The 27,392-nt window shown below is 37.5% G+C and overlaps 1 protein-coding gene across 1 annotated transcript; it reads right to left on the bottom strand.

The window, feature by feature from the left end:
* Nucleotides 1–1,376: 1,376 nt before the first annotated feature.
* On the bottom strand, nucleotides 1,377–18,201 carry LOC134665357 (uncharacterized). The gene is made up of 13 exons (XM_063522321.1): nucleotides 17,924–18,201; nucleotides 15,160–15,383; nucleotides 13,795–13,977; nucleotides 13,119–13,332; nucleotides 12,340–12,551; nucleotides 11,299–11,478; nucleotides 10,469–10,619; nucleotides 9,523–9,699; nucleotides 5,825–6,102; nucleotides 5,418–5,631; nucleotides 4,793–5,007; nucleotides 2,710–2,895; nucleotides 1,377–2,028 (listed from the first exon to the last, which is right to left on the bottom strand). Exons 1-13 carry the CDS (start codon nucleotides 17,955–17,957, stop codon nucleotides 1,681–1,683), a joined length of 2,616 nt encoding a protein of 871 aa, XP_063378391.1. The 5' UTR covers nucleotides 17,958–18,201; the 3' UTR covers nucleotides 1,377–1,680.
* Between the last annotated feature and the right edge of the window lie 9,191 nt (nucleotides 18,202–27,392).

Here is a 27,392-nt window from a genome sequence, read left to right as displayed (position 1 = left end):
TCGGTCACATCACACATGTGTAAAAGAGCTGTCATTCGGTGGCTTTTAGGGCTTAGGGGCAGGGGGGAGAGGTGACGGCAGAGGGTAGTGTTTGAGGGGTCTGAGGTTGAGGGTTGAGATGTTGGAGGTTGTGGGGTCGTGGTCTGAGGGCCAGGGAGTCGTGAGATCAGGAATTGAGAAGTCGGGGGGGTTAAGGGGAGGCAAAGGGTCGGGGGTTTCAAAGTTTAGGGGCCGAGAGTTGAAGGATGAGGGGTTAGGGATTTAGAGTCGAGGGGTTAGGAGTCCAAGGTTGAGTGGTTGTTAGGTTGAAGAAGTCTCAGGGTCTGAGAGATTGGAGGGGTTGGGGGGAGGGCAAAGGTTGGTGGACTTTCGAAGGATTGGGGGTGGAGGTTGGAAAAAAAAATCAAAGAATGTGACGAATAAAGAAGAAGGAAGCTCCTTGAAAATTTTGAAGTCGGTAAAAATTTAAATGATTTATATTTAATAAAAAGTGAAAAGCCTTAAAATAATACGGTCATTAATAAGGTTACAAACTCGACGGAATAACCTGTCCGACGGCTAGTTTTCACTGTGCTCCTATAAATTGCGCCTTTCCTGTTTTCTCTATCTGCTGTTATTAAATCTAATGTAATATAGAGTAATTTTTCCTAAGAAGTTATAGCTTTTTTTTTTACAATCCATAACTTTAGCCCTTTAGTACAGTACACCTGCATGAAATAATATCTTTTTCGAGCAAGTGTGATGAAAAATACATTGTATTGTATTAGGTACCAGCAAACTGTTGTGTCTACATTAGTTAAGCTTTATATTGTCTTCGCCGGACTCAGATAGTTTAGAAATAATCACCAACTGTTAAAACAATGGCCTACATAGCCATGCGGTCAAAGGAAAAGAAAGCAGTCCATTAGAAATATATTCGCGTCCTGCAGTTTGAATACTTATACCTACTAGATTTTCTGTGTTTTGCTTTTAATTTAAGTATAGATTATCTCGGGCTCGGACCCTAATCTGTTAAACAAAATGTATTGTTTCCTTTATGAAGTGGTTACAATGCTTACTGTTAATAGCCCCGACATAAGTAACGGGGAACAATTTTCTGTGTGTAAGTACCTAAGTCCTTAACGCTTCTGGAGGAATCCATCTGGAAGCCTAGCCAAGATGATAATCGTACATTGACAAGCGAAAAGGAAAAATGTAAAGTGATGATAGATGCTACGAAAAGCAATTTGCATATTATTTCACTTTCGATTGGCGTTTTCTATCAACGATTGTCACTTATCTAAGTTGACCCTCAGGCGTAGTCACGAGAGCCATCACAGGCCGTCACTGTACCGGGTAAGGGAAAGATAAATACACCATTTTTACGTAATTATTTATTTAAGGACTCTTTTTCATTTGGCTGTTTCATACATTTTGGCTGGTCCATTTTCTATGGGAGGGTAAATTTTTTATCGTGTTTTAGAGGTTGGTCCTATATTAAAAGTTGCTCAGTATAATCCCAAAACCTCCCTGGCAACAGGAATGCAGTTATTTTTTAGCCACCGTGTATAGTCGTTCTAAAACTAACATAAAAGTATACAAGTTTGGAAGTGTAAGCGGATTTCTTTTTTATAAGCACATCACAGGATTAAAACTAAAAATTATTGTAGTATACGATAAGTCTTAAAATATAATATCATTTTAGAAGCGGGTCCCGAAACTATTCCGAATGTCTTTATCTTTAACAACGTTGTTCTCTGAATTCTTTTCCGGTGCCACATATTCATGTGGCTCTTCAATTTTTCCTTCAAAAAGAACCAAACCGAAATGATTGTCCTTTATGAAGAACACAAAGGGTTTGTCCACCACAAGTTGCACACTCCCCTCTATCAAAGGCACGACAAAGGCGGCGGAGGCTGCAGCGGCCACTGTTCCATCCTCGTCGACGGATATGTACACCCTGTGGTAAAGGTGGTTGATTTGGGCGGGGCCACCCTCGATGATTCCAGACAGGTTGGATTTTGACGAGAAGAGGGTTGTGATTCGCATCTGTAATTGAGAATAATAACTTAGCAGGTCCCGTTTTCATTAAATACCCACTCCTACCTAATATTTTCCGACTCAAACAGCACTCATCATTTGAATTATAATTATATTTGAAGCAACCCGTTACCGATTTGTTTGTAAAGAAAATTTCTAAAATGCCGAATGGGTAGGTAGGGAATGGGTAGATAGGTAATGAGTAGGACTAAGATTTTAGAGAACATTCCCATGATTTTATAGTCATGCCAACTGTGTCTAACTAACTAAACCCATGCACATTTACTTTAAGCAGCAACAAAAAATTTACTCTAAGAAAACAAATGCTATGTACACAATCAGTTTCTCATCGAATTTCAATCCTGTTTCGGATTTATTATTCTAATTGTAAAATTGTTATGAAGTTTCATTTTAATTTTGATTCGAATGAATAGGTGTAAGGCGTAGGTATGTATAAGCCTTTTTGACGGTGTCAGTTATTTTAGACAATCCGCGACGACTTATTTTGAAATAGGCGTAAGTCTTTACCCCTCCTTTTCGGATCACTTTTACTACCAATTTAGTATTTTTAGTTTGATACACTGCGGAGGAAATGTTTCCAATTTACAATTTACTATACTGATTGTGACCGATTGTCAACAAATCGTCACTTTGTTCGATTTATAATATTTACACAATTTAAGTACTTACACTCCTAAGTGGTCCGACCATATCCTCGCTATAGTCCACGGTGAACCTCGGCAGTGAGAGCTGCACGTGAGACGGTTCCATCATCTTGCAGATCTGCGGCAGGCTCATGTAAGGCAAGTCCCTTATCAGACCTGACAAGCCGTCGTGGTCTTGCGGGACCAATAACACCATGGAATAACGGCCACCCTGGAAATTAAAGATATATTTACAGTATGGACGTATAATTGACGTGCGTGCTAACAAGAGGGGCGCGACAGTATCTCGCCTGCCAGATACTCGTAGACTACCCGTCCCTCTCTAATTAATACAGGGAGGAAAAGACGGGTAGACATCCTGTGCTAGACCTACTGTATTATTATTATTCAACGTATTATTGTGTAAATAAGTAAGATCATTAGACGTTAATTCTGTACACTTAAAGGAAATGTCTTAGACAAGATATCATACACTTAATAGACCATGCCTCTAAATTGTGTAGTAAGTACTATTTTACATGCCTTATTTGTACTGACAACAGATATGTACCTACCTATTAATACCGAGTGGACCTGTTAATTTACTGGTTAGAGGTTACGGGAAAAATAAACCGGTATTATTGATATCGATTAGGAAAAAAACTAAATACAAATCTACATATTTAGATAATTGCTTTACATTAACTACACTTATTGCCTTAAGTAGATACCTTGCCCATATCAAAGAGAATTTAGACACATACAGTAAATGTACTGACTACATAATTTACTTTGACAATATTCCTCTATTTCAAATTCTCTTTGGCCATAATAATATGTAGCATAATAAGCAGACGTAACTTTTACAGCATTTTTGGTGCAGCGAAGTGGTGTTAACGGAATCGGTACAAAACAATTTCAACCCTAATGATTATTTACCATTAATTAAGTTAATATTAACCTCAATTTACCATTTCAGTTGGAATTATCTATAACAATTCCGTTAACTGCACCAAAAATGCTGCAAAAGTTACGATGGAATAATAAGTTAATGGCTCATTCCTATTAATCTTGGTATTATCCTTTAATTATAATAATTTCTTGATCACGTCATTCGTCCCTGGTCCCATAATATAAATCTACTACAAGGAAAACTTGTCGTCTTACTGTCACACTCAGGACTTTCCCGTGCTTAATAGATGGTATGCGTCATAAGGCATATTCGATGAATAAAATATTTACAGAATTATACTCGTGCGTAATTTAATAAACCAAAGTCAACTTGTATACCAACACAAAACAAAGTAATATGAGGCGGTTATGATATGCAAGGCAAATCCATTAAGTATTATAATCATCTCGAGATATCTTTAAACGTCGATCTATTTAAACTTCAACCCTTGCTACAAAAGACTTGGACCATGCTTAGACCCAAATAATCGAGCATTGAGGTATTCTCTAAAATCAATTTGAAGTAGACTCAGCTTCAGGCAATAACCAGCTTGAGCCCTGAAGTTGTCAAAGAACAGCATAATTGAGTTCAGCACTGATATCCATCATGCGACTTGCGGCTTGGTTCTTGCAGGTGGGTTAGGGCCCGATTCGGATTTTGAAATAGACATCTATTAGACATCTTTTAGACATCACCAAGATACGATAACGATATGTTTTTAAGATCTAACCTGTCATATTTGACATTTGCGCGATTCTGGAGATACTCTTGAATGATTTCCACGGGATATGACTTAGAGATCCAATTCACATCTAATAGATATCTTTATCTAACGTAAAAGTGACATTAGTCGCCCGAATTGCGCTGCAAAAGAGAACTAGTTGATATCTAAACTATAACGTATCTAGAATGGATCTAGTACGTGTCGTCTCTTGTGAATATCTTGAAGTTCGAATACGGCAGTTAGACGCGGCAGTGGCGTAGCTAGGCGTGGGCGAAGTGGGCCGTCGCCCACAGCCTCGCGCCCCAAGGGGGGTCTCGCGCGAGGCTCCTTCGGGCACAGTGAAACAAAAGGAGGACTACATTAGTTCACACTACGCCACTGACGCGGAAGCAGGCAGAAGTGACAAAGGACCAAGTATATACGATCTATGCAGGTATCTTTTAGACTACATACCTCATAAGGCAATTCAACAGCATGAGCCCTCAAGTTGTCAACGAACGCGTAGTTGAGCTCAGTACTGATCTCCATCATAGAGACTTGTTTCTTGCAGGAGCCCTGGACGCGAAAGCAGGCAGATCTTGTTAGGCTACGATCGAAGGCGTGCTGCCAGGCGCTTTTGAAATACAGAGCGTTGATGAGGAGAACATCGGATGATGGGGGGATGTGGGCTGGAAACGAGATTTTTGTAAATTAAAATAACGTTACGGAAAACTGCACAATGAAGTAGTAGGTACTTATTTAATATATATTCATGCATGTTCGTATTCAAGCATGTGAAAGGCCAATGTATTCATTGTCACGAGAGACATATTGCGGGTAACGAGAACATTCAAGTTCTATTGAATTTACACCAATTTATAAATACTTCATAAATAATTGTGTTGTAATACAAATAAATAGGAGAATTAGGACTTATGTTGTGATGATAGGTAATGAGTAATGACTTCCGTGTTACCTATAAATATCTAAAAAGTTATTGTTATACATATATTTATTTATAGGAAGGTTCTTGTAATGTAATCGAAACTAATGTTAACTATTATTAATTACGAAGCTTAAGGTATCTTCTTGAACATACCAGGTTCTATTAGGGATCGTATTAGCCCCTTGGTCTGGTTGCCGACCCAGTCGTTAACGGTGGCAGCAGACCCTACCGGATCCAGAAAATTCAAACTGACGACTTTCGTAAGGTATACTTTTTCCATGACCTTCTCGTAGTCTTTCTTCAGTTTAAATTTATTCGATACGAAGACGCCATTTGCATTTTGAAGTTTGGCTGCAGTAGTATTGAACTGTAACGTAAAATATAGATTTAAGTAATGTTATTGAATAACAAATACAATTAACTAAATTATTTGTATTTTGATAAAGGACCAAGAATTCCAATGAAGGATAAAGATCGTTATAGATTGCGTTAGAATTCTTAGCGGGCATAGGTACCTAAAGTTTGTTTTCTTTTCAATATGAATAAGAAACATTTCTTACTTGTAAAGCTGATAAATAGACATTCAACTGTTCTCTAAACTCATTTTTATTCGGTGACAATCGTAAGGAGCTTCGTATTTCAGCTTCAGTGTTGCCACTGGCTCCCTCAAGGAGCATGGCAAGCGTCGACCTGATGCTAGCGGGTGAAACCACCACATTGCCACTTCGGTCTTCAGTCGTGTATCTAAGCAGATCTGTGTCGAAGTAGTTTAAACGAGTATTGTCTGGTCTCGTGTTACCCATGCACTCTAAACTTTGAAGGCAGCCTAAAAAAACACCTGTAAAACAGAAATGTTTAGTGATCTCCCGTTTTGTTAACCAACGTGACGGTACTGCTGAACCATTTAATTATAACAGGTATAAATACAAATTTCACTGATGGAAGACGAAGGACATATTTAAAATTATCATTAATTAATACTTAGTATTTAGAGATTTTTGCATAATCTTGCATAGTGAAAGGATAACGCAAATGTTGTTTTTGTTCGACAGCAGTGAATAGTGAATGTTTTTTTTTAAGAAGGCAAAGTTGGTGCTTAAATCCATACGGTAATATTGATAAAAGCGAAAGTTTAAAAAATTTAACGAGCGTAGCGAGCGGTTTGAAAAGTGGAATTTTGAGCGTTGCGAGGGCTTCAAGGCACGAGAGTAAAATAAACTTTGCTACCGAGTGAAACACAAAAATTTTCACCACACAAATGAATGCTATTAAATATTTAAATATCAAAACCATCACTTAAAAGTCGATTCCACCAGCAGATTCCAATATGAGGAACAACTCAAAATTTGCATCATCTTATACTTTGCCACTCTTGTGGATAAAATGCAACTTTCTCATCAGTTTTTGAAGAATAACGAGCTGGTGTGGTGAAATAAATATGTAGGTATATGCATTTCGAAACAAGAGCTCTTATTAATGATGCCTTGTAATAGGTAACCGGAACGACTTTATTTTATAGAAACGGGTTTTAAATGAGGAAGGTCAGAATAAGAACTAAGTAAGATTATTATCTGCCGGTTGTAGGTATCTACTGCAAAAAGTACAAAATGCTCATAACATAAAGTTAAAATAAAACTTACCGCACAAAATAACACGATTCATGGTGTATCGGCTCCTCTAATTACGGAACAAATTGAAAAAACCTAATTTTAGCATAAGTTAGTCGAGTTTTAAATTGAGTCTGTCATCGTTCGTAAAAAAAAAAATGTACCCTACACACAACCTTACACCAACACAAACACTACTAGACTAGTGTGACCTGTGCGACAAACAAAACAAATCTGACAATCACATTATGCTTCGTGATTCATTCGTATCCTGTCGGCGGTTGAAACCGGCAATATGTTTCGTTCTCTTTCGTTAGAAGTGATAGGTCAGTAAATTAGACCCGGGATTGTAAAAGAGCTTAGGCGCCTAGGTGGCTAAATATCACGCTGGCTGCGTTCGGAAAACGAATTAGTGTGATAATGGCTTCATTTATTTGTATCGTACCAAGCTCGTACCAAGTGTAGGTACCAACAGATAAGCTTAGGCACAGAATAAATAATAGTACTAGGTACAGAAGACCCACTCTCTAACAAAATGCGTCTGTCACGATCAGCACAGATATGGCCGCTAAGGTGGCGACAGCGCCACACGCGGCTTATGGCAAACCCCAAAATTGGGGCCGAACGGATGGACTTTTAGCTACCTGTAGCAAAGCGACGAAATCGCGGAGTGAGCCATGCCTGGCTTAGGTTAGACGTGGGCTAGACACCAATATCACTGGTACAAGCCGCCAAATATAAACCTTACCTACTCGGAAGCACGAAAGTCTTTATTGACCTCTTGACTCTCGGTATGGGTCTTGAATTTTAGGTAATCGAGAACGAGAACGATGTTTTTCTGCTCTATACGAGTACAGCGCAACCCACGATTTTTGACCACCACACACATATGAAAGGTTGGTCTTCAAACGAACACCAACGAATATTTAAAATAACTATTTTTTTATGATTAGGTACTTACTGGTTACATACAAACCGCCCTAGTGTCTGCTGAGAGGACATTCCTGGTAAGTAGGTAAATTGTCGATCACTTTTATTTCTGTAACCTTTTTACCGGTTGGTTTGCAACCGGTTAAAGTCCCTGTAATAGTTATTTGTTTTACAAGGGGGCAAAGTTGTTGTTTAACCGCTCGTGCTAATATTGATACCCGAGCAAGCGAAAGATTCCAAAATTGAACCACGAGCGTAGCGAGTGGTTCGAAAAATGGAATCTTGAGCGTTGCGAGGGTTTCAAAGCACGAGGGTTAAACAAAATTTGCCCCCGAGTGAAACACAAAATTTTTCACCACACCAACCCGAAGCAAATATTAAATGTAAAATATCAAACAAAATCAAACCAAATCAAATCCAAATGAATGTTATTAAATATTTATCATCCAAAATCATCATTTAAAGGTCAATTCTACCAGCGAACATAAGAAAACAACTCAAAATTTGCATTTGATTACTTTGCCTCACATGTGAATAAAATGCAACTTTGCTATCAGTTTTTGAAATGCAAAGTAAGCCTTTCCGAGCTGGTGTGGTGAAAAATACTTTACACAGTCTCTAGCTAAAGATAGGTATGTTTTGCGAATGAATCACATTATTCTAAAAGGTAATTGAGAATTGGCCTTGGGCCGATATGGTTAGTCCATTATCCCATCAGGAGCCCGTTTCATGAAATCACGAGCGGAGTCCCTGTATAATAAATTAGGAAGATGGAGAGGGAAATTAGAGCAAATCGTATAAATTATACTATTTAAAGTAAGCACGATAAGCACAAAGAATTTAGTACATTGACCCGCTTGTTTCTATCTCTATCGCACGCGTATTGCTGTCCCGCTTCCACAGTATCATTGACTGCCGGCATCATAGGCGGGACAGCAATATAATTACGCACGTGCGATAGAGATAGGAACAGGCTGGTCAATGTACGATTTTTTTCGTGCCTTGTGTACTTACTTTAAGCTTTATTTTCGAGAATCATATAAGTAGATATTTATTTTGTCTGAAGTTAGTAGGTAGTATAATAAAATGGCACTTATCAATATCTGTGATAAATCTTAATTTAGTCAATATTTAATTAATTTATTTTATAAAAATGCCTTAATCACATGAAACTGTCAATTACATACGCATCATAACATAGTTTGTTTCAATTGTGTATTATTAGTTTCTAATGCTTTTATTGAGTAAATATGTGAATTTCACAACTGCTGTGTCATATATCATATATATCTCATCACATCAACTGTTCTTACAGTCCGTAGATACATGTAACAAAATAATGCAGTCTAAATACTTAAAAATGCCCAACCAACATAAGGAGGGGCGTTTTATGAAGGAAACACATCAGATTTATTTCGAATCTGAACAACGTTCAAATGTTTCCACTTAATACTTTTACCCCCTTATTCATAAACGCGCTACAAACTTCATTTAGCTGATAATCGTTTGTCTTTATCCGTCATTTTGACTTACGTATTTGTAACAAAGGAAGAAAACATAATTTAACTAAATCAGGCCCGTAAAGTTTTATTAATAAGGAAGTACTTAAAAAATGCCTAACCGACATAAGGAGCATTTTAAGAAGGAAACATACCGGATTTATTTCGATTCTGAACAACGTTAAAATGTTTCCACTTAATACATAAACTGTAAGTTAAGTTACGCGCTGGTTGTATGCGCTTTGAACTCCGCGGTGGTCGCGAGAGGGTCCGAGACCCGCCCGGTGAACAGCAGCTGTCTCGTGGCTTCGTCTTCTATGAAGAACAGGAATGGTCGGTTGGCGATCACCTCTACGGAGCTGTATTCGTCCTCGCCAAACTTGTTTACTAGCGATACCTCTGCAATTAAAGTATAAGGTTAGCTAAAATAAAACTAAATTGTTAACTAGTCAAATAAAACAAGCACTTATTAGAAATCGAATGAAAAACCTGATCTAAAATACCCACCTAGAATATACCTAATGCTAAATTAACACACAAAAGAACAAACTTAATCATTACCTAGGTTAGACTCATCAAGGTTCCATTAAGGAACCATCGGGGTTAGAGAGCCCTCCCATAGTTTTAAATTGACACAAAAATGCAGCCGCGACATATTATATTATGTTTAATTTCATTTAAATGCAATCAATTAAATTTAATTTAAATACATAAAACTCCTAATAAAAAAGTTTACCCGTGGTCCACGGACCGCACGCTCCGAGCGTACGGTCCGTTCCCTAGGCGTTAGGACCGCACGCCACTCGCGTCTATATAGTTAGTACTTTTTTTTAGCATTGGAAAGAAGGTAAGCGATCTTGACATATCTTTTAATAGAACAACGCTTTTTAAAAATCAGTAACCATTACTTATGAAAGCAGATGAATATAAATGATCGTATTAGATTCATAATTGTTACATATTTGCCGTGACTTAATTTTAAAACGTGTTTTTCAATTAAAAGACACATCATGATTGTTTACCTTTTTCTAACGCTAAAAAAACGAACTATAGCTATCCAACAAAAGTAGCCAACGAAAACAATACAGTCATGGCACTCTTTTTCTACTGCCATAATCAGCTGGCCAAGCTTATTCTAGTTGTAAAGCACCTATCGATAATTTCGAACCTGTGACAGAGTAAGCAACGCTTCCCAGCTCATTGACCTCGATGCCGGAGCGCTGCAGGACCTTGGAGATCTTCAGCCGGTTCTGCTGGGACTGCCCTCTGGCCAGGCCGGGGAAGGACGCCGTGTCTTCAAACGCTTGCCGAATGCCCAACTGAAACAAAGGTACTCTTGATTGATAAATGTTGTTGATGTAAAAGTATTGTCTATTTCTTAAGACCGCCAAATACTTTTTGTTTGCAGACGATTTGAAACTTTTTCTAGATATAAAAAGGTCTAGCGAACTTTCACAGCATGATATCGACGCAGTTTTCAAACGGAGTGTAGACAATAGACTTCGCTTGCAATACTTGCAATGCAAATTGATTTGATTACCCTTACTAGAGCAACACGTCCTTATATCAACGACTACCCGAGCTACACATCCTTTAAATTTTTAAAAATTGGTTGCAAATTTATTTCAGCTACATACTTTTATTTTAAACGATTACAAGCGTAACAGGGTGCCTTTCAGCCTATCAGAGCATTGGTTTCCTGTACATGTAAAACCCACAATATCAAAACCAGTCCTTTCATTTTGTCATACAGAAGAAGAATTTGAGATGATATACTAAATATGTGTATGGGCCGTCCAGCAGGAAGACGTCCTATCGGACGCCCCAGATATCGCTGGTGCGACATGGTGGAGGCGGATCTGCGCGAACTTCGAGTCAATGCGAGAGGTCGGACCGAGAAAAGTGGCGCTATCTTGTGTCGGAGGCCAAGTTTCATTTTGGGTCGCTGAGCCAACGGAGTAAGTAGGTAAATATGTAAATACAATTCATTGTGCTTACGTCTTTCAAGACTCCGTCCAAAATGGAGGTGAAGTCGAACTTGAATTTGGGCAGCGTGACGTCGACCGTGCGCTCGGCGAGGTACAACATCTCTGTGCGCAGGTCGCTCAGCGAGTCCATTATGCGGGGGAGGCCCTTCAGGGAGTTTGGCACTACTATGAACATGGCGAACTTTTTACCCTGAAAGAAACATTTTAATCAATAAACGAAGAATTAGCTTAGGCTATCCTGATACTAACATTACTATGGGCTCACGCGAGGTTCGATAGGGGGAGGAGGGGGTCACGAAAAAATCACGATAGGTCACGTTGAGGGATGGGGGTATAACCTACCAATAATATATGCGCGTAAAAAACCTACCACATGAGTAAATAAATACTTTTTCTCAGTTATGTTAAACATCTCATCACATGAGCAGATACTTTTTCTCAGTTATGTTAAATCTTTCACTCTGCTCTTCAAAATAGCGAGTCTATTTAACGAAAATAGAAAAATAGACAAGATTTTCTATATACAGTACTACTTAATTATCTCAAAATTAGGACGAATGAAAAAATAAAAAAATACACGTGAGGTTCTGTGGGGGAGGGGGGCAGCCAAAAACCACACCAAATATCACCAAGGGGGAGGGGAGGGCCAAAAAGTAGCCGACAACGCCTCGCGTGATTTGTGCACAACCCCTAACGGACTAGAAACAACTCAACGGAGACTAATTGAAACGAGGAAAATGTTCACTTGCCAAATGTAGGATCATACAGGTAACAATAAGACATTGCAGGTTTATACTTAATATGCTATAGTATATTTACACCGCAACAGGTAATAAAGGTCAATGACCTCATTAATAAAAGGTCAATGCATCCAAGAATCCAATATAGGTATATTCTTTTGACAGTCGCATTCCGAAATATCGACGTAATAAAATAACTATCAATTGTAGGTTGTAAAATACTTTCGATGCCAATGTTTTGAGGTAACAGAAATGTATAAGTATAGGAATAAGAGCTACTTCCACAAGGGCTACATTTTCAAAATGCTTACCAAATATGGCATCCTCAAAATCTTTGCGTCGTACTTCGCGGACTCTGCATAGAAAAACTTTTCCTTTACATTCATGAAAGGCACTTGTTTTTGTACAGTCGGTGTCACGTAGAAAGCCCTAGTTTTGGTGGTGTTCGGGTTGAACTGGTGCTTCCAGGTGCCCTTGAAGAACAGGGTCGTAAGGACCAGGACTATACTGCCTTTCACCTCGTCTAAAAATAAAACAGTATGAAACATTAAATGACAAGTCCCATCATTAAACTGATAAAACGGTATACGTAGGTAATAATAGCCATAATGATGCAGTGCACACTGCTAGTTGGCAGTGTCCGTTGTAGCATGCAATCCACTAGCGTGGGAGTGTGGGCTATTAGTGGGGTTTCGCCACAATTTATCGGAGTACCTATAGGTTCACTAATTTGGCAAAGATCAAGAACTTCATCAATTTACTCGTAGATTCCATTCTATATTGCTATCTTCAGTAGACTGAACCGAACAAATGAGTGACTGGGTGTTCTAGAGAACGGTTCACAATTGACTAGATTTATATCTAAAGACTACGCTCTCAGTGACTCTCTTTACGTCCATTCATCTAGCCTACACGTTGGACGCACAATGGCATTTCAGCGTCGGTACTTCTTCTACACTAAAGCTATATTATTTTCACACTTTCTTTGTCTCACTAAAATAAAATGCAAACATAAACTTTATTTCAGGCAAGTACCGATATACGTAAACATAATAAAATACAAACAAAAATATAAAAATTCTTCACTAACCTTCATCGATTAGATTAGGTATATTCCCATGAGTAAGATTAGAGACCCATCCGTTGATTTGAGCCGCAGTTTCGGCGGGCAAGCGGAAGTCGACCTTCTTCAGCTCAGTTTTGTAGAACTCCTCAGCAACCGAAGAGAACTGCTGTCTCTCAGATACTGTGCTGTCTACGTAGATTCTACTGCCAACGTTTAGGGTATAGTTTGGATTTAATAGCTGGAAAAATACAATGTCGTTTTAAACCAGTATTTTTTCACTGGTGGACATATTTTATTTCATCCAAAATATCTTGTTTGAATACCATAGACCAAGAAGCATAAAGGAAGATACTCAAGATACTAAAGACGCGTTAAACAAAAGATCATGCAAAATAATCTGGCCACAGATTAAACTATCTAGGTGGCGCTGTAATTAAGATCTAATGTTTGATAATCACGTTAAGTTCGACGGAGTTTGGCCAGCCCGCTCTTAAATAAAAGAAGAAGAAGAAGTTCGACGTTGGTATGACGCCGTATGGCGCCATCAACTTGATCTGTTACATTTGCAGCAACAATCGTTCTTCGTATAAGAATAAGATATTACTTTGTTCTTAAAATATCCCAATGAATATTACGGGTAAAATATACGCTTCCATACACATTGGCCTAGTAAAGAACTACTTAAAGTGAATCGACGAACCTGGAGAGAAGATATGATAGAGGAGAACTTAGTCCGAACAACGGTTCTGTTGACATCAAAGCCTAGGACCGAGGCCAGCTGGGCTTGAGTGGAGCCTGTCGCCGCTTCAGTTAAGATGGCCAGCGCTAGTTTCAACCCTAGAGGCGAAAGTAGGAAATTCTCCTCTGAATATGTCGCTATGCGCTGAAATAGAAGGCAGAAGTTAAAACAAACGGTTCGATTCGGAAAATGAATTAGATCTCTACTAGACCTCAACAAGTTACGATATGGATAATTTAAAGATATTTGTAAGATACATATGTCAAATTTGACATTTCCGCGATTCTGGAGCTCCTCTTGAACGATTTCGACAAGTTATGACTTAGATAACAAAGTCACATCTAGTCGATATCTAATGTAAATCTAGTTGATCTCGTTTCCCGAATACGCGTGAAAGTATAAGACAACATTATTATATTTATTTATATAAACTTTATTGCACGATATAAAATTTAATGCCTTAAGGCATTCTCTACCAGTCAACCATTGGGTCAAACAGAAACTTGTAGTTAGTGCAGGATTGTAGACAGCGAGAGGAAATATGAAACACAAATAAAGTTATTCTAAACAATATTCTATTTATACACTTACATATATGTATAAGAATAATAGCAATACATAGGTACCTACATATACAGGGTGGAAAAATCGAGTGCCACATGGATGGCAACTACCTTAAATATTGTAAATAGCACATTTTGTGTAAAGGAGACTTTCCTTTGTTTTTAAAAACAATAAATTCTGCATTTAAGGATTTATGAAAAATCGCTTGCCTCAGTCGAGACTCGAACCGGTCAAATGTGACAAAAAATCAAGTTTAAAAGGTATTTGTTAGTTTTCATGGCCTTCCGTTATTCTGATTGTATTTGTTATTTAGAGAAAAATGAACCTTCCCAGTAAATCTTTCAATCTGCATCATCATGAAAAAAAGGAAAGTCTTAGTCCACACATCTTTGCGATATGTTGCCATTGCTAAATAGTAAAGTAAATTTCAATAAGTAAGAAGGTGTTCTTAAAACATTCCTTATTGGCGTTGGAAAATGGAGCAGCGTTTTTTAATAAGGTTCCAGTTCCAAGGGTGTATACGCTATAACAACCTTTATTATTTACCTCGAACATTTCTGTTACCTACTTTATGGCCCTCTACACGATGGGCCAACGCCGGCCACTTCAAGGGACGCAGCCATGCGGTAGAATGAGATAGCAATATCACTTGCTCCCTCTAACGCATAAATGCGTCCCTTGGAGTGGCCGGCGTTGGCCAATCGTGTAGAGGAGCCATTAGGTTACCGTACCTGTTATCATTATCAGATATTAAAAACTAACCTTAGTGACCGTCCAATCAAACGAGTCGTAGTCAGGCCCTGATGGCACATAATAATCCTCGGAGTCCCAATAGTCATGGTCCACCAGGGTCGACTCACTGGTTCCCAGGGTGGTCGGCTTGCCCGACTGGACTGCGGGGAGAGGGACAACGTAACCCGCTGGGGTCCCGAATACACTTTGGAGTATTTGTTGGTCGGGAACTTGATCGCATTGTGATAGTGGAGCTGGAAAAGGAATATATTCAGGGCTATTAGTCACAACTTAATCATTGGATATATTAGACGAACTCACCATGGTGACAGAAATGCTTATTGCATCAAAAATTTTTTTCGGGGGATCTTGCGGATACATTTCGACCCATAGGGATCTTTTGTGCAATTACCCCCTGTGTTAGTAACAATGCCATCGTGGCGCTAAAGGAAACAATAGTTATTTATATGATTGTTTTCATCTGTGAATTAGTGTGAAAGTATACAAGGCTGTTTATACAGGGTAATTCAGGAGATGTGAGCAGAACTAACACTGTGCATTTCGTAAATTATAAGCAACTGTTTCCTATCAGTATTAGTGAGGTTAACGTTAATTTTCTGGTCGTGTTGAAATAAAAGTTATTACTTAATTTATTTACGACATGCATGCACCCTAAAATTAGAATACTAAACTACCCTAACTACCGATATTCTGTTTCAAATTAAATGTTATCACTGTCTGTCATCACGGTCTGGTTAGTTTTGAAAACTCGTATCTCACTCAAGTTTGACAGTTTATTTTCCTCGTAATCAAAATGCTGCCATGACAGTTAAAGAGGTTTTATGTTTATTAATTTGGTCTTGTTCACCCTGACCATGATTGTAGAAAATTAGATTTGCTCTCACCAAAAAGTAAAAAAATAGGAAAAAGTGTGGTTGTTTCACCTAAATACGAAGGTGATCGATCAATTATCAGTTACTGAGTGTATAGGATGAGTCCTGCTCACGTCTCATGAATCACCCTGTATTTTTGCCACTGCAAGCATTTTCATCACTTAGGTACTTAGTTGCTGCTGCAGCTAAATATTTTTCCACCGCACATTTTGCACATGAGTCACATGACCTACGAATATTGATGTTTGTTCTTATCCTAAAGCTGAATAAGAATGGGCTAAAGGGTCTGATGTTTATAATGTTTATTGTATTTTAACGAAATAATTTGGCTTCCGTACCGTCATCAATTAATGATTAGTAAGGTTTTCCCTATGTTGAAGGGAAAACCAGATTTTACTTGGTCACGAATATACGTAGCTTAGCTTGGAAAAACTTGATTTACATTACTATGACTATTTACTATTTAGGTAGCTACAGCTACCTAAATGTTTATTAATTAAAAGACTCTAGTAACAGTGATTTATCAATATATAAATGCTATATTAAATTTGTGCAATTAAATTATTTATCATTAGGTAATATGTGTCTATATCTACCTATAGGTATATTGTATTAAATACAAATCGAATGCAAACGAGTACCTAACTCAACCGTTGTCCGGAATGTTTACGTATAATAATTAAACGTATAATATACGAAAATTCTTAAAATATTTAAATCAAACTTGCGTTTATAACACTTTAAACTCTCGCGTTTTGTACACATATTCAATTACACAAACGGGTCTACCGCGATATAATTTCATTGTTTTTACCTTGCGTTTGTTTGTTTTTTTTTTTAATATTTTAAGAATTATCGTTATTGGAGTGTACAATGGTATTTTAATAACGTAGTGGACATATTTATTATTAGGACTAATACTATTTCAAGTAAAGAAGCAAAATTACGATGAGTCGATGACTGTCCGTAAATATAATATTATATTATTATTCTTAGGAAGATGACCTCTAAAGTCGGATATTATTTGCAATGGACATTATGGATATGAACAAAACCAGTTTGAACACTAATTATATCTATAGCTAGCATAGCGCGGTTTATAACATAGCGTCCAAACGTAATAATTACGTACTGTAAGAAATAAAACAGCTCGTATCGTAGTTATTTGTGTCAAGCTCTCCAACCTTTCGACCTGATGATGATACTGTTAATCGTGTAAGTATTTACTACAAACATTAGTCATATAGGTAGGTATATAATTATATTTAAGCAAATCTAATTATATGGACCACATCGCAGTGCTTATTTGCACACAGCGTCTTGAAGCATTTAAGAGACCGGCTTATCGCGTTGTTAAACTAGATTTCTTATTTGAACACGCTACAAGGAAAAAAACAACTATGCCGAAACTGAAGATGTGATACTAATACTAATTGGAACCACAGTTAATGATTCAGACCAATTTGGGCGACATAACAACTTTATGTGTCCATGGGTACCTCTATAATGTATGTTAAAACTATGTTTATACATACTCAAGAGCAATTAATACTATTTAAAACCGTTCAACGGTCACTAAGTACGGAAATTTGCATACAAGCTAGCCCATTTTTATATCGCCACTAATACCCGGCTATTTTCTTCGGAGCCACTGTTCTCTCCTTTACCCTAAGTGTACCTTCGGCCACGGACTTGTGTGTTATAGGTATTAGTTGTAGGTATAGGTAGATAGACTACATATTTTTAACACCGACCCTTGACTGCTTAGAAACATACATACAGGAGATGTTCTAGTGGAAATTCTGAATCACCTATATAGAGGCACAATGAAGTCTAGTCTAATATGTGAACCTATACCTATATACAATCATTACGAGAGGACGATTTATAAATAAACTTACCGACAAAAAGTATTAAACACAGCATTAAAGTCATCTCGTCAAACAAGGAAAACCACGAGACAAATAGTTGAGTTCAAGGTACAGATTCGTTAGCGACTAGTAAAATGTTAATATCCAAAAACACTTTATATAAACTTAATAAAAACACTATATCGTCGATTGCTATGTATAAATGAGCATGTTGTTTTGTTTTATACGGAACGTTTGGACATGATGAAGTGCAGACCGCGACTGAGCTTGATGACCAGGAGGAGCGTATAATAACGACCGGTTAGTTGGGTTTGTTGACGTTAATTTAACGGATACTCTTTATCACCCTTTTATATCCTTTTAGACCATATTATCCACCTATTATGGATTTTAATACTTGGAGGAACAAGGTTTAGGATCGTTTTCTATTTTGTTATACAGATATTTAAGTTAGGTATAGATATTATTAAAGATTATGGGACAATCTTATACAAATCGACGTAGTCCCACAGTAAACTCATTCATTAAGGCTTGTGTTTTGGGTACTAGAGACGATATATATAAATACTTAAACACTTCCATAGAAAGATCCAAAACTCAGAAGCAAAGATCTGTGATAAACACACAAGAAAATGCTTCTACCAGGTTTGAATGCTAACATGGCAGGGTAGTGACCCTGCCATTGTAGCAGATGGTACTTTGGTAGTGACCAAAGTACCATCTAGGCTAGGAGGTCGTTAATATCTGAATTACATTCCAAGATAAGCGGTCTAACGACGACAATAACCTAATTATATATAGTAGTGGACCCTATAATGGACGTGGAACCAGTAATGGGACAAAAAACCACAATTCCTGTAAAATAAGTATCTAAAAGTAGTTTATACACACTGGATATATTTTTTTCATAAATAAGAGTTCTAGAGCTGTTTATGTTTGAATTTTTATTAAAATCGGTTATTTTTAAGAAATATGCGTCAGCACAAAAGTTATCGTGCCACTGAAAAAAAATATCATCAAGAATTCTTAACAACTTCGTTAAGAGAGGTGAGTTAATTTATTAAATTTTAATTAATTAATAATTGATGAAAACTAGAATGTGTTTTGTTAATTGCATTTACCATGAGATAAGGTATACAACAAACTATGTTGTGACTCCACAGAGGTAAAAAAATAGTGGTATTTAGCCCAATCCCATTATAGGAGCTGTAAAACTGCATACCTCCTATGATGGGACAATTGACATAATGATGCTTGCCATGCCATAATTTCATGTTTAAACAATACAGAAGTAAAATGTAGTTACGAAATACGTCCACCAGGAGGTATTCTCGGACTTCGGATAAATTAATATCGTTTTTCGAAACTTTTATTTAACTTGCCCTGTTAGTTAGTGTGGGTCAAATCTTGGTAGCTGAATTTGAGCCACTTTTCGATTTCCGATTCAGTTGAAATTTTGTGTAAGTACTTAATTAAGTATGCAAATCGGATGATAATGCAATATTATGATAACACGGACCTGATCTGATGATGGAGACAGGAGGTGGCCATGGGACCTTTTTCGCAATAATCCCTAACTAATTGTGTTTGGGTATATTAGAATTGTCTCGATGGATCTAATACAATAATAATAGGCTGTGGAAAGAAAAATACATTCAGCGATAAAAGCTTATACCAAAAATTAATTTTTTTGCCATAACTTATTCCCCATTTCAATATTTTATACTGATAGAGCAATGTCCATTATAGGGGGCCCATTACTGGATCCACGTCCATTACCGGGGGCCCATTACTGGAGCTTTGGTGTCCATGACTGGAGAAAAAATCATAGTTTTAATTTGTTAAGTATGTGGAAACTCATTGCAGTATCTTTGATACAACACGCCTAAAACATGAAAGACGGATAGGACTTTCATCTTTTAACACGCTAAGCGGTAGACCATTTATATGTATAAGAGAAATATCATAAATACTCCAAATTTCCTCTTAAATGTCCCATGACTGGTGCTGTTACTATATGTATAGATTTCTTGTATATATACATAATATAAGTAAACATTGAAACCTGCTCGGATTCCAGCAGAGTTCAAGCACCTTGACATTCATAGCGCTCCTCTAAAACTAACAAAATAAACGTGATGATTTGCTTTGATAACCAGCTCAATCGCATCATATTTCTATGTATAGTCTATCAACTATCATAAATACTACATTATAATAACAAAAGCTACCTACCAAAAATCTAACACTATCATCCACATACTACCTATACTCCAATCCATTGCTTCTCGTCCCTAATAAGATGAGATAAAACTTATCGTACTTCCTTTAGTGTTTAGGGTATAAGTTACCTTTAAAGATTGGTTTTAATATCCTCTCAAAATTTTCCTGCATAATATTCCTAGAAAAATAATAAAATCTTAGTAAATATGTGGTATTATCTATGAAAAGGGACCTTATTGTCGATGGCGCTTACGACAAAGACTTCGATGAATAAAATACGTAGTAGGTTGAAATTGGACATTCTGGCCCATTTCGGTTCGCTCGGTCCCAATTTCGCAATTAAGATTTTGTGAATACTGGAACATTAAATTTAGCTGTCTATCCACTGCGCAGGTCAATTTATGTTATGTGACGCTGATGAACTGATCAGTCATGTTGTGTTTGAAAACAAATCGGGTTCAAAGGTCCCTTTTTATAGTTTTTTATAAATAACTCGTAAACCGTGGCCTGTAGCAAAAAATGTTCTTATACATAAGTAATCTACATAAAATTCTCTACATTAAATATTCTATACACTTTTTCGCTAGGATCAATATTTAAAAAAATATTTAAGGGAGAAAGTTAATTATTAATATTTTTAATTGTTAATATTTATATTATAAAAATATTTTACATAAGTAATCTACATAAAGTTTTCTTCATTAAATATTGTATACAGTTTTTCACTAGGATCAATATTTAAAGGAGAAAGTAAATCAATTGTTAATATTTTTTGTAAATAACTCGTAAATGGTGGCGTGTACAAAAAAATCTTATACATAAGTAATCTACATAAAATTTACTACATTAAATATTCTATATACTTTTTTGTTAGGATCAATATTTAAAAAAATATTTAAGGGAAAATGTAAATGGAGAAGTGCACTGAGTTGGCCGTTTTATCCCAGGCGATGCCGCTTGGCACGATTGTTCCTTGGATCATACTTTATTGATATGTTTAATGTCTTAAGGATATTAACTCTTTGCTTCCACACAAAAAGGGAGAGGGGAAATGCCATTCCGGCGGTACAATGCGGTCTGTTTCTACCTACCTGTAGCTATCAGGTCAAGTTTGGTATCATTTTCGTATAAACCAAGGACAAGGAATTCATTTTGAAATAATCGTTTTACTTTTTCATACCCATAAATACTCAAATACCTATTTCAAATACATTGAAAAAGTAACACTTTAAACTAGTCGTTCATACATTCGCACGGCGGTAGTAGATCCCATACAAATGGGACTATGGCCAAGGTTAAAGAAAATACCAGGCAAGTGCGAGTCGGACTCGCGTACGAAGGGTTCCGTACCATAATGCAAAAAAAAAGCAAAAGCAACCTTCTTTTGTTTCTAACAGCAGCCGCGGCCCACGATTACTCGTACGCGCCCCGGCCGCTGGGGCCCGGCGGGTTGGTCAACGATACCTCGTAACTCATGAGGCCCTGGTACTTGCTCCGTTCTAAATTAAATTTTTAGACAATTTTTTCTCAATTTTGGTCACCTCACCGTAGCTTATAGATATTTCATTGCAAGTTTGAGAAATGCACTATACAAATATCGGCGAGAAACGGTGTTTTCGGTGTATATCTACATGGCCCTTCGTTTCCAGGCCTATATAGTAATGTACTATGTATTACGATACATTACGTTTTACAGTACATATGGACCTTTAAATTTTTGACGTAGTTATCTAGTTTGTTATTATTATCATCACCCAATGTGCTTATTATATCCGGGTGTCGTAATGTAGCACCTGATGTACTGTTAACAGTTTTTCACTATTACGTCTATGACATTTATTCATAAAGGCTGTTTGTTTACAGAGAGCCTACCTCGATACGCGAAAATTTAAATGTTGTTATTTGTTCAAATATGAAAGAGTGATAAAGAGGCAGGTAACGATATTGTCGTGTTTCGGGCTAAGCGCTCAGTTTGTGCTAGTGGTGCTTATTTAAATTAAATTAGCTAACCCAAGAGTTCCCATTATATTGTCATTGACCTTCACTTGCTCAGATTTTTTCCTCTATATACATTTGCCACCAAATATAAAGTTTGTAGGTCATCTGGAAGTGGGTCCCTTTTATAACAAAACTTCCGTGAGACACTGACATATTTATTTATTATTATTATTACAACAAAACAAATTGCACCTTATAGCTAATGCCAAAGCGGCACAAATTGGAACACATTAACATCATAATGCATTAACACTATAAAGCAATAACACAATATACAGCTCAAACACAGGTATTCATTATGGCATGGTATTCTTAGGCATCTCTCTTTCTAATATCCTCTTGCATTCCATTGTCAATTTGTCACTCGCCCCATCGCAATCACAAAATCGCACTGTGGCTGCGACTTGAGCAGGGAGTTGAGTAGCGCGTGCGTGCGCGTGACCGGCGCCTGTGCATGCGCCTGCGTGCGCGCTCGGCCTCCCGCTAGCAGCGTATAAAGTATGAACAGGCGCACGCAGACTTCGACACAGAATAATTAATAGTACTACCGTACATAAAGGAAACTTCCTACAAAAACGAAGTTTGACAGCGGTTCAGGGTCGAATGATGCTGTCTCTTTCTAATATATGGCACTATCTGTTTCGGCTATTTAGGGTTGTCAAAAATCAAGTGATTATCTTATCTGTGGTTGTGCACGCAAAAGGAAGTCAAGTGGTGCCAACCCTAATAATTGCTCGGAGCAATTCTAAGCCAAGCGGAGCCGAGTTTGACCGAAGTCAAGATTTCGCACCCCTGACTTCGACAAGTTTTATACTATCAATTTTATTTCTAAAATTGCCAATTAAAATTTGGATAAAGAGAGTGACCTTTGTAACTGTAAGGAGTTATTCCCAAGTTGACCCTGTAAGAATAAGGTAGGGTACATGTAGGCAATCAAATAATTATATACATTTTAAAAGAAGTATTGAGTACAATGGAACCAACATCTATAATTTTTAATGACATTAATGATATTAAAATTTTATTTGATTAATGACTTTAAAAATTTCTGGAAGCAAACTAATAAATTGAGACCGAGGGCGGGCCTCCCTGTGAGTGTAGAGGGTGTTAGCGAGCCTAAGGAGATAGCTGATATGTTTCAGAAGCATTTCAAGGTTGAGTCTCCCTTGGGGTCCTGCAGGGGCCCACCTCCAACGAGGTGTGTGCCTTCGGGGCCTCTGGTGAGAATTACAGCTAAGGAGGTGGCATCGGTGGTGAAGAACATGACGCGAGGGGAGTCGCCAGGACACCACTCCCTTAGCATTGAGCACCTGCAGCATGCAGGGGTACACTTACCTAGAGTACTCGCCATGTTCTTCAGCTTCTGTGTCAGCCATACTTATATACCGAGCGACATGATGAGAACCGAACCGTGGTAGTACCAATTATTAAAAACCGTACAGGAGACACCTCGAACATTAAAAATTATAGGCCCATTTCGTTGGCTACGATTGTAGCAAAGGTGTTGGACAGTGTGCTTGACAAACAGTTGGAAAAACACACGGTGCTTTATGACGCACAATTTAGATTTCGGCCGGGCTTATCCACCGAGACGGCAGTCCTTTGTCTTAAGCACACTGTCCGATACTACTCAGACAGGAAAAAACCAGTTTTGGCGTGTTTTCTTGATCTCTCGAAAGCCTTCGATCTGGTGTCCTATAACAAAAACTGTACGAGGAGACACGTCTTTACCCGGGGAATTGGTGGAATTGTTCAGGTTTTGGGACGGCCACCAAACCAATGTCGTTAAGTGGGCGGGTTCGCTATCCGATGAGTATAGGTTGGATTGCGGGGTCAGGCAGGGGGGGCTTGCGTCGCCCAGACTCTTCAGCCTATATGTCAATCGGCTGATCGAGGAGCTTAGCAACACTATGGTCAGATCTTCAATAGATGGAACGTTCGTAAATAACATCAGTTACGCGGACGACATGGTGTTGCTAAGCCCATCGATCGACGCCCTTAGGACGCAAGTAAGTGTTTGTGAGCGGTATGCGGAGGCCCCGGGTCTCAAGTACAATGTCTAATCGAGCTGCTAGTTTTCAGAGGAAGAATAGTCCAATTAAACGACCAAATGTTACCTCCAGTGAGACTGAATGGCACTCCTCTTAAAGTAGTAATAGAATTTAAGTACTTGGGACACTGGGTAACCGCATCGCTAAAAGATGACGTAGATGGGAAAGGGAGCGTAGGGTGCTGACAGTAAGAAGTAATATGTTGATTCGTAGGTTCGCAAGGTGCACTAGCAATAAAACCACCCTTTTTAAGGCGTACTGCCAGTCATTTTACACCTGCAGCCTATGGATCAACTTTACTCAAAAAACTTACAGCGCCCTACGCGTCCAATATAATAACGCTTTTAGGATGCTGTTGGGGCTGCCGCGCTATTACAGCGCTAGCGGTATGTTCGCGGAGACGCGCACCGATGGCTTCCACGCCATCATGCGCAAGCGGGTGGCGTCGCTGGTGCGGCGCGTACGCGGCAGCGCCAACAGTCTCCTAGCCACTGTAGCAGACAGGATAGATGGCGCTTTCTGGGAGTACTGGAGTAGCCTACATGTCTATTAAATCTAAATAAAGTACATAACATAGGTAGTCACTAACATAGGTTAAGAGTAATAATAAGCTACTAATATATTACGGAAATTTAATTTCTGATATAAATAATTTAATTTAATTAAGCAGTTCAATAATTCAAATGAATTCACAAAAAGGCTAAAATGTTATTTATTAAACAGACCTTATTACTCCTTGCAGGAATATTTAGTAGTCAATTTATGTTAAAATGTCCTATAATATTTATTTATGTATTGAGTATAATTTACTTTCTCCCTTAAATATTGAAGGTAGCGAAAAAGTTTATAGAATGTTTAATGTAGAAAATTGTATGTAGATTACTTATGTATCAGAACATTTTTTGCTACAGGCTACCGTTTACGAGTTATTAAAAAAAACAATAAAAAGGGACCTAACAATAAAAAGGGATGACTGATCAGTTCATCAGCGTTACATAACATAAATTCTGTGCCTCCAGTGTAAAAGGGTTAAACTCGAGTTTGTCCAAATTACAAATTTTGCCAGTACAAGGTTTATTTCATGAAATTACACCTTTTGGGCTGACACCCACGGCCCTACGACTTCTAATTGCTGAGATATCGATTGTGCAAAAGGGTTAAAGTTTGCCAAAAATCTTAACCATTATGTTCAAAACGATTTATTTTTATATAATCTCGGTGAAAAAATTGGTACTTAAGAATCGTGTTACGAACGATGGTTAAAGTAAAGTTTAATCTTAGTGAATAAACTACATTTCAAGAAACATTCGGTGTAAAGAAATCAAAATTCACTTACATCTATTTCAACTACCTAGCCTAGTACGTGAATGACGGTAAAACTTAAGTTTTTTTTATTTTTCACAAACAATTTATAGGACGTCATGATGTGTAAAGAAAGGGGTATAAATAATTTACTTTGACCGTTTTTCACCATCTAGTTTCGCTAAATTGAGTTAACGATTATGGTTAATGTGCACTTAGATTCCTTTCCATATATTTTTTTTTAGTTGGTCAATGTTGTGCAAAACGGTGGAAGTCAAATATCAAAAAGAAAGTCCTGTAGAATAAAAGACATCTAAAAGGCTGATATGAAATAATTGTGCAACAAAGACAAAAAAAACATAGATGGGGAACTAAGAAAAACAAGTACAACTGGACTGTTGTCAGTACAACACTACTAAGTACAGTACAACATTACAACAGTACAACATTACTCTGTTGAAATTGTGAATGGACTGTTGTCAGTACAACACTACTAAGTACAGTACAACATTATAACAGTACAACATTACTCTGTTGAAATTGTGAATGGTTCAGTAACCATTCACAATTTAAATATATTAAGTCACTCTTTAATTACATTAATATTATTCTTTTTGATTTGTTTTTTTTACCATCAATCTAAATAAAAACAATATTTAGTTCGCAAAATGGTTCCTTTACACAATACAAAAGTTCAAAAAGATTTTAGCAACAATAGAGAAAGTGCAGTTTAACCTTTTCACACATTATTTTTGTGAAAAGGGATATAAGTTGTTTTTGAAAGCCAATATTTCCGTTACTTTCACATAAGTCAGGTTAATTTAAATGACAAATTATAATTCATGACTTAAACTGTCTAAACCAAAAACAAAAACCTAATTTTTTTAGAAACAATGCAGAGAAAACACGATTTGAAACGTTTTTCGGCCATACTGCAAAATTTAATTTTTTGAGTTTAACCCTTTTACACTGGAGGCACAGAATTGACCTCCACAATGGATAGACAAGAAAATTGAATGTTCCAGTATTCACAGAAACTTAATTGCTAAATTGGGACCGAGCGAACCGAAATGAGCCAGAATGTTCAATTTAAACCTACTACGTATTTTATTCATCGAAGTTATAGTCGTAAGCGCCATCGACAATAAGGTCCCTTTTCATAGATAATACCACATATAGCCTTAGCATATCTTTCGAACTCATGAATACTTGAAATTGTATGTACTGTGTAGTACTTAGCTAAGTACCGACTTTAACGATAGAAGCCATGATGTTAGAAGCCATGAGTTGTGCATGGGCACGTTTTCGACTTTATGGCTTTTATAAGAGCTTGTGTAGCGACATAAACAAGGACGACTGTTCTTCGACGTTTAAGTATTCGCATTTTCTAATAAAGTAAGGACTGTAAGCACGAAAAAATTCGTACATTGTCCAACTCATAGATGTGTCCCGCCTCGTTTGTTGCCAGTCCCATGTCGGGATACCCTCCTCAAATGAGGGGTTCGAGCAGGTGTAGCTTTATTTGACGTTCATAAGCGCATTGTACCTACCTACTTGAATAATAAACTATCTTTATGTTTATCTGTCATACAAGGCACTGACCGCCGGCATCATCGACGGGACAGCAATATAATTATACGCGTGCGTATCTCTATAGGAACAGCGGACCTACCGCGAACCACGTTCGACGTGTTGCCTCTCTGTCGTACTTGTAAATTTGTACGTAAGTGTGATAGGGAGGCAACAATTCGAACGTGGTTCGCGGTAGGCCCTCAGGCGGGTCAATGTACGAAATACTTCGTGCTTAGCGTCCTTACTTTATCTGCACACTTGAAACGCATGGTAACACTAGTTTAGTTGTTTACCTATCGATTAATAAATATTTGTACATAATTCTTAAATATGTTTACCGCGCGTGACAATAC

This window comes from Cydia fagiglandana, chromosome 1, assembly GCF_963556715.1.
Source record: "Cydia fagiglandana chromosome 1, ilCydFagi1.1, whole genome shotgun sequence".
Lineage (NCBI taxonomy): Eukaryota > Metazoa > Arthropoda > Insecta > Lepidoptera > Tortricidae > Cydia > Cydia fagiglandana.
The sequence above is the reverse complement of the archived record's forward strand: the minus strand, read 5'-3'. Positions and strand labels throughout refer to the sequence as shown.